General features: G+C 32.1%; 1 protein-coding gene across 1 annotated transcript; it reads left to right on the forward strand.

Annotated features, from left to right (window-relative positions):
• The first annotated feature begins 217 nt into the window (after positions 1-217).
• Positions 218-8,323, forward strand: DMRTA1 (DMRT like family A1). The gene is made up of 2 exons (XM_075339518.1): positions 218-758; positions 7,500-8,323. The coding sequence occupies exons 1-2, from the start codon at positions 218-220 to the stop codon at positions 8,321-8,323; spliced, it is 1,365 nt and encodes a 454-aa protein (XP_075195633.1).
• Positions 8,324-9,310: the final 987 nt, after the last annotated feature.

A 9,310-nucleotide genomic window follows, 5' to 3' on the forward strand; every position in this document is an offset into this window, starting at 1 on the left:
CAATTCCTGCTATGCTTCTATTCAAAGCATCTTATTGCCCAACCCTCCTGCCAAACCTGAAATCTCACTGAACATCTGGCTTGCTAAGGAGGAGACTAGGGGACGGATCCAAACTGAGGAGATTTGTTTACCAGTGTTTGACACATTGAAGAACTCAGTCTATTACAGGGAGGCAGTCAGGGCTGAGCTGAAACTTTGCTCCAGTTGCTAATCAGCAATGGACTGTAGCAATTCTAGTTCAAACATTACTTCTAGACCACTGCTACCTCCTGGCCTGCTTGCTCCAGTGCCCCCTTCATCTCATTTATCTTCATCAACTATGTCAATGCCACCATCAATGCCCATGCCTGCTTCATTTTTAAGGCCTCCAACCCTTCTATTAAGGGCAGCAGCCGCCGCAGCAGCAGCAGCAGCCTGTACGCCAAGGATGGCTTTGGAAAGAGGAGCAGGTGGAAGTGCTCTATATCCTCGAACACCCAAATGTGCAAGATGCCGAAACCATGGGGTGGTATCAGCGCTTAAAGGGCACAAGCGTTTCTGCCGTTGGAGGGACTGTGCTTGTGCCAAATGTACCCTCATTGCAGAACGTCAAAGAGTTATGGCTGCACAAGTAGCTCTCAGAAGACAGCAAGCTCAAGAAGAATGTGAAGTTAGGGGTGTGCAACATTTCATCTATACTGGAGCAAGGAATGATGAGGGGGAGGCCATTAAACATAAGGCAGACACAGTACCAGTCTTCAGCCAGCAAGAGACTAGAGGTGAGTAAAAGGGACAAAATTAATATTAGTTAAAAGTACAACTATTTAATTGTATCCATGTCATTACCACATATCTATCTACACAAATAATTTGTTAGTGACATTATATAAAAGTAAAGTATAAGTATTGTTTCCATAGTTTCCCATTTACTTTAGTTATATTATTAATTGTTCGCCTCTCTGTCTTTGTAATATGCTTTAGCTTACTAATTCAAGATAATTTTTTTATGTCAAATATATTTGTCATAGATTTCAAAATGTTATAGCTATAATATTCTATCTATCCATCTATTCATCCACCTATAGCTTTCTATTATCTATCTATCTATCATATATCTATCCCTCTATCTATCTATCTATCTATCTATCCATCTATCATCTATCTATCTGTCCATCCATCCATCCATCCAGCTCTCCACCTTTCTATGGCTGTCTAGTCATCAGTCTATATATCTGTCATCCATACATCTCATTAACTAGTTCATATCCATCTATCTAGCTATCTGTGCATCTATCTATCTATCTTTCTATCTGTCTGCCTGTCTATCCATCTATCTATCTATCTATCTATCTATATATCTATTTATCTATCCATCTATCTGCCTGTCTATCTATCTATCCCTCTATCTATCTATCCATCTATCCATCTATCTATCTATCTATCCCTCTATCTATCTATTATCTATCTATCCCTCTATCTATCTATCCATTATCAATCGATCTATCTATCTATCTATCTATCTATCTATCTATCTATCTGTCTGTCTGTCTGTCTATCTATCTATCTGTCCATCCATCCATCCATCCAGCTCTCCACCTTTCTATGGCTGTCTAGTCATCAATCTATATATCTGTCATCCATACATCTCATTAACTAGTTCATATCCATCTATCTAGTTATCTGTGCATCTATCTATCTATGCATCTATCTGCCTATCTATCTGCCTATCTATCTATCTATCTATCTATCTATCTATCTATCTATCTATCTATCTATCTATCTATCTATCCATCTAACTAGCTATCTATGTGTCGATCTGCCTATCTATCTATCTATCTATCTATCTATCTATCCATCTAACTAGCTATCTATGTGTCGATCTGCCTATCTATCTATCTATCTGCCTATCTATCTATCCCTCTATCTATCTATTATCTATCTATCCCTCTATCTATCCATTATCTATCTATCAATCCATCTATCTATCTATCTATCTATCTATCTATCACTCTATCTATCTATTATCTATCCCTCTATCTATCTACCTATTATCTATCTATCCCTCTATCTATCCATTATCTATCTATCTATCCATCTATCTATCTATCACTCTATCTATCTATTATCTATCTATCCCTCTATCTATCTATCTATTATCTATCTATCACTCTATCTATCTATTATCTATCTATCACTCTATCTATCTATCTATCGATCGATCTATCTGTCCATCTATCTGTTTTCTGTGTTTCTATCTATCATTCCTCCTATCCATCTATCAATCAATCTATATTTTCATCTATTTCTCATGTTTTCTGTGTCTATCCCTCTATCCATTATCTTTCTATCTATCTCTATCTATCTATCTATCTATCTATCTATCTATCTATCCATTATATATCTATCTATCCATCTAACTGGAAAAAAATTAGATCAGGACCACTACTATAATGAAAAAAAGGTGGGCTAGGCCTCTAAAGCAACTGACGACACTTTGCCATAGATAAAATACCTTTTTGTCTTCTATTTATCCTTACAAGAAAAAGGGTCACACTGCAAACATAGCAAAAACACGTGAAAAAAAAATATTCCTTGCCAAAGGTACATAATTTTTTGGCTGAAGGTGTGAGCCTTTCTTAAGGCGTTCTCTTTTCTCTATCTATCTATCTATCTATCTATCTAGCTATCAATTTATCTAACTATTTATTGAAGTATTATATATCTATTAGTTAATTATCTATCTATTTAGCCATCTTTCTTGATCAATCTCTTTGTGCATCTGGTATCTTTCTATACATCTAACTTGTTTGTATTTGACTATCTATCTATCTATTTCTCTATCTATCTTTCCATCTATCCATGTATCTATCTATCTATCTATCTATCTATTATATCTATCCATCTTATCTATCTATTATATCTATCTATCTTATCTATCTTTCATCTATCAATCTTTCATCTAGTATCTTATCTATCTTTCTATCTATCTATCTATCTATCTATCTATCTATCTATCTATCTGTCTATCATTTAGCAATGTATGTTCTATTTGTTAGTTATCTATCTGTTTATCCACCTCTCTCTAGCTATCTTTTTATATATTTACATTTCTAGCCTATAGTAATCCTCTCTTGTTCATGCATGAATATAAATACACATTTACTTGCTTTAATGAAATAATTGAAGTGTTAAAGAATTTCCTATGAAAGGTTCCAGTACAATGTAACTGACCTTAGCACAGGATATTGAGTATGTAGAACATGTTCTGAAGCAATGTGATCCCTGACAGATCTAAGTGGCTACGACTGCTGTGTTTTATTATGTTACATGCGTACACATGAGCTTGTATTAATTTGTGCTGATCTATCAGTTGTATCAAGGCACAAAAATACTAATAATATTATGACAATTTTTCCCATTTCCTATCTCAAATGCTAACAGACTCAACACTTCTAAAACGGAAAACATGATTGATCAATCACAAGATTTAGGTATATGATAGCATAATTAAAGCAGTTTCTTAGGCAGTTTCTTAGAAATTAATGAAAAAATATGAACTGACGCTTTCGTATATTTCACATTATATCAAATTTACAAAGTGTACCATGACCTGTTCATAAATATGATTATTTGGGGGATCATTGTTAAAACCAGTCAATGTATCATACAAATAACACAAGCGATTTAGGAGCTATATTATACCTTTGCAATCTCTTCTGTGGAGCTGCTGCTTTGCTGATTTGCAAACCACTTAGCTCTATTTGCTTTCCTTTCCTCATTATGACTCTAAATAAAGTCATTTTGCATTTAACAACAAAATATTTTATTTTAATTTTTAGTTTTTTTTAGAATTTAGGGTTTTTTAGATTGGTTTTACCATGTACTTATGTATTACACCATTGATACAAGATACAATTTTTATAATGTGCTGTAGACCTTTAGCAATTTTTGAGAGACAGTGTACCATAAACTTACATGTAGAGCTTTTACCAAGAAATGTGTACTTTTAAGAATATTTTTTACTTAATATTTTCCCCACTTTTGAAATCTATTTATAAGGATATATGATATATTTTCTATACACAGCATGGTTATTATGAGCAACAAGAATGAGTAAGCAGCACACTCAGGAGTAAAGTAGTAATCAGGTTGTTTCTTTGCTTTCTCTGGTTAAAAATATTAATAGATATAATTGTATAACCTAAAATGATATTAGTAGGTCCACCTAATATAACTTCTTAATTGTGTACAAAAATAGTTAGAATTCATTGAAAAACAATGAATGATAGCAATAAAATTAGTTCTACTAATTAGCCAGATATGTTTTTTGTGCATGTATACTTTTCTTTTTTTTCCACTTTACTATCTATGTATATAACAAGTAAGAAATGATGTTGTCAAAAACATAAAGAATAATTTTCTAGTAAAGTATACCCAACAGTACTACTTTATTCATTATTGCATTTACGGCAAGTTTTTGGTGTTTCAAAGCTTTTTGTTTGTGCCAATTTCATCTTTCCGTTTGTACCTTTTCTGAAGTCTATTATATATGTGTTTGATTGTTTTCGTTGTTCGTCATTGTGGGAAGGGTTTAGGATTTTCCAGATCTATTTCTAAATTAGTCCAGTGAGACTTTTGAAAAAGTCTCAAAATTTATTCTTAATGCACTCCATGCACGCAAGAATTTAATGTGCAATTTATGCTACTTTTTGTAAAACCTGTGATTTTTTTTGCATTGGAAAGTCACAAAAAACTCCACAGATATAAAAAAATGACAATTTTTGCTTTTGTTTAATATTCACAAACCACGTGCACCATTTTGATGAATTTAGAACAAAAAATGTCAGCAAGTAACAAATCAAAACAGAAAAGTGATGTAAAAAAAATCCTGAAGTGATAAATTGGGCCTTACAACTTAAGTATTCTTATCTCCATTTAAAATAAAATAAAATAAAATAAATTCATAAAATTGCAGAGTTTAAACTTATATATTACTTCCCTAGTTTTCACGGCTTTGCAGCTGAAAGTTCTAAGTGAACGCTGGCTACTAATGTAAGAAAACAACAAACAAAAATTAATTCTATTTAGATAATCTCAATGAAGTTAAAAGTATGACTAAAAATAAAAAGGCCAATTAAACATAATTTTGCATTGTTATATAAAGTTTAACTCCATATAAGTGCAGCACCAGTTTTCTTTTCAGTTTACATTGACATATAGTTTTTTTTTTATAGTAATTAGATGGGTATCATAAGTAGTAAATCTAATCATTTTTACAATTTATTTCATTTTCATAGAATTATTATTGCAAAATAAATCCATATTTTATGTATTAAAATAATTTGCAGCAACCGATAAAAAACTTACTAGAATTGTACATTTACATACACAGCTAAATATAAGGCTTAGTTTGTTAGCAGATCAATTTGCATGTAAGTAGAATGTAAAATGATATTGTGGTACCATGTTAGCCACAAAATATGATAAAGAGTAAATACTTTTATAACCTTGGCTCATCTTTAGCAAACATCACCTATCGTCCCCATGCATAAATGTCCTGTTGTAACATCTCTTAAATGTTGTGTTCTTGTCTCAATCATTCATTTGTAAACCTGCCTGATGACGGAGCCTTTTTGTTCTGAAAACCTGCAAATATACTTTAGCCAATAAAGGTATCACTCCTAGAATACGTTTGTGATTTTTTGGCATAAAAGTGTGTACATCAATGTAAGAATTAATACTCAGCTTTTATTTATTTGTTTTAGATTGCCAGATAATAGACATTAAAATTTGGTGTTTCAATGAATGATTGCACAGAATTAAAAAAATCACTGAACCCCTCAAAAATACTTTTTGGTGTAACGTATTCTTGAATTGAATCACGTTTCTAGAAATATCTCTTTTCAGTAACATTTTTTATGTTCTTGCTGGGACTAATATAGCTATTCACATCTGTATAATTATGTATTCTAGAATACCTTTACTTTTATCTGTAATATCTTATATTAGACAAGACACATTTCTGTTAACAGTATATAATTTCTATATCGATCAATGAAAATATCCTATATTTCGTAATAGTAAATGAATATGGTTATACGACAAATAAGTAAATATGTTGCAAATTTATTTATTTATTCCATGTGTCGCCAATTCTGTCCACGTGTATGAAAACTTGTAAGCATAAACTTGCCAATAGTAAAAAATAAAATGTAACTGTGTTTCTATGCTATGCATATATGTACATTTCTTAATACCAACTTTTTTGTTCTCTTTTTGCTTAACTAAAAGAGAAATCCGAAGTTGAATTTAGAGAATATGTAGTCTCATTTTAGTAGCGTATGTTAGCACAGACATCTATAATATGATGCTGGTATAAATGCAACGTTGGCACTTGTGCTATTTTAGCAAAAATTACATTGAGAATTTGAAAATATTAAATATTCTACATTGACAAAATATATGGAATCATATCTAAATATATTAAAATAAAACTAATTAAGTAACATTGCATAAAACATATTTAGTTATTCATTCGTGAAAATGCACAAATACTTGCTCTGAGTTGAATCATAGTTTTTAGTATTCTCTAACACTTGAAGTGTTTTTGACTATACAAATCTTTGTTTTATTAAGATGGATATTACTTCATTAGTTTTAATGTCAGCAAAATGTATTAAAACAGAGGTGGATAATGTGAGATAATTTATAATTACAGTGTCTCCTTGGTATGTAATTTGGGGATAGCACTATAATATACAACAATATGAAACATTAATAGACAGCTATGCTTTGGGATTTGCTTACCATTGACACCTACTATAAGTGTTGTATAATGTTCAATATATACTTTCTGCATTAGGCTGTAGTAAAGCATCCGCAATTTCAACAAACAAAAAGGAGAAATGTTAATAGCCAAATGAATACCAAAAAAAAAGTTTGTGGCATGAATATGGCTCTTGTAAATCTATGGGAATTAAACCGGCAAAGAGTTGACTTAGTATACTACAACAGCAGAATCCATCACTCAAGACCGGAAAAAAAAGTTGAATGTACTGCAGTTTATATACTGTTTAAGAATTTTCACTGCTAAAAATTATAGACTGCTACCGATCATAATAACTGGAAATCACCCTCGTTCAGTAAATCCAAATAAATACATTGTTAAATGTCCTTTCACAAAACTATTAGATTATTACAGAAGAGAAAAATCTCAAATTCCCAGACGGAAGACAAAACTTCATGGTACATGGTATTCCATACACTTGTATTGTACGCTTATTGGATTATACGCTTTTATCTATTTAACCTTACCGGTAGCATTCTTTTACTGGATTTTAACATAGACTTGACCTTTGTTTGTTGTTTGTCAAATCATCTTGTTCCTGCACACATGGGGGTGCAAAGTTTGAGCATAACCTTACATAACTATATTCATAATTCAATGATAATATAGTGGTTTTAAAATATATTGATTATATATTGTTTATATATTGTTCTTGTATTTTTCTTTTCAATAGGTTCAGATGACTCAACAGGAAAATATGATACATTTTATGAGAGATTATCAAGTTCCAACAGCATTGCCACTGTTCCGCAAACATCTTCAAATGAGCAGGTCAGTGCAGATCACATGCTAAAGTCCTCTGGTTTAAAAAAAGCAAGTAAAGAAGATTCGCTTCAATCACCTGGGTCTGAGGGAAGATCTGAAGGTGCTGAAAGTCCAACATCTTTGTCATCTTCTGATCTGGAATCAGGAAATGAGAGTGAGTGGCCAAAAGAGAAAGTCCCAATTGTGTCTGCAAAATCAAGAAATCCTTTAGATATTCTTAGTAAAGTTTTTCCCAGCCATAAACCAACCACTTTAGAAAGTATCTTGCACTACTGCAAAGGAGATGTAGTTCAAGCCATTGAGTTGGTTTTAAATAGAAAAGAACATACACAAGATGCCAAAGAAATTGATGATCCATCTGGATCAGACCTCAGTAACTTCTCAAGAGAATCAGCACTAAACTTGACTGGATTAGGCTTTGGTGGTTTAGGTACTAAATCTGCCTTTTCTCCTCTACATACAAGTCCATCGTCGGTTGGTGCTGACACAACAAGTATTTTTCATCCAAGACTTGGGCTGAGTCCATTACGCTTTGCTTACTCCACATCTAGCAGAGGACTTCCTGGATTTATTTCCCCTTACTTTACATCAGGGTTTGTTCCTTCTCTTCCTTTTCATCCTGGAATGGATTATGCTTTTCCTGGAATTTTGAGAGATGCTTCTTATTACCAACGTAAGGACACCATGAATGTTAATGGACTCTATCCCAGGATAAACCAAGAAAATCACTAGTATAAAAAAAATACACATTAATGCCTTACCTTTAGATTAAAAAATAACATTTTGTAGACTATATGTGCATTAGCACTACTTTTATACACTTTAATATTTTGTAGAACAATGTATTATTTGCTAAAATTAACACTATGTTAGTAGTGAATTATTGTAATAAAAGCTATTAATAGAACTTGAGTTTCATTTATTTTAATCTATTCAGTACCATAGCATATTAAACTAATATAAAGGTAACTAAGCTTTTGAGATTTACCTTTTATTTTGCTATTTTATTAGACATACAATGCAGCTAAAAATTAAAGCTGTCAGAAGTCAGACTTAAAACTTCTACATAGCAAGACAAACTAATGTTGGTCTACAATCTACTGCAAAGGTATTATATTATAATAGTAGATATAATTTTGGATAATCAGCCCTATTGCTATGGTCTCATGATTTGTCTAGATGAGGGGTCTCAAACTAGGCTGGGTGTATGGTTCGCACATGGAAAAAAGATAATTTGAGGGCCGCATTGATTTCAGGACAAAGTGACATTTTTATTGGTACCATATTTTTTCTTCTTTACACCTTTGGATCACTGTTTTTATAAGAAGCGTGCACTTTTTTATTTTAAATATATATATACAGTGTGAAAAAGGTATTTAGTCAGCCACCAATTTTGCAAGTTCTCCCACTTAAAAAGATGAGAGAGGCCTGTAATTGACATCATGGGTAGACCACAACTATGAGAGGCAAAATGAGAAAACAAACCCAAAAAATCACTTTGTCTGATTTGGCAAGATTATGTTTGCAAATTATGGTGGAAACTAAGTATTTATTCATCTAAAAACATGCAAGATTTCTGGTTCTCACAGACCTGTAACTTCTTCTTTAAGAACCTCCTCTGTCCTCCACTCATTACCTGTAGTAATAGCACCTGTTTGAAATTGTTATCAGTATTAAAGACACCTTTTCTGTATTTGTTTTCTCATTTTGTCTCTCATA

The sequence above is a fragment of the Anomaloglossus baeobatrachus genome, chromosome 1 (genome assembly GCF_048569485.1).
Source record: "Anomaloglossus baeobatrachus isolate aAnoBae1 chromosome 1, aAnoBae1.hap1, whole genome shotgun sequence".
NCBI classification, from domain to species: domain Eukaryota; kingdom Metazoa; phylum Chordata; class Amphibia; order Anura; family Aromobatidae; genus Anomaloglossus; species Anomaloglossus baeobatrachus.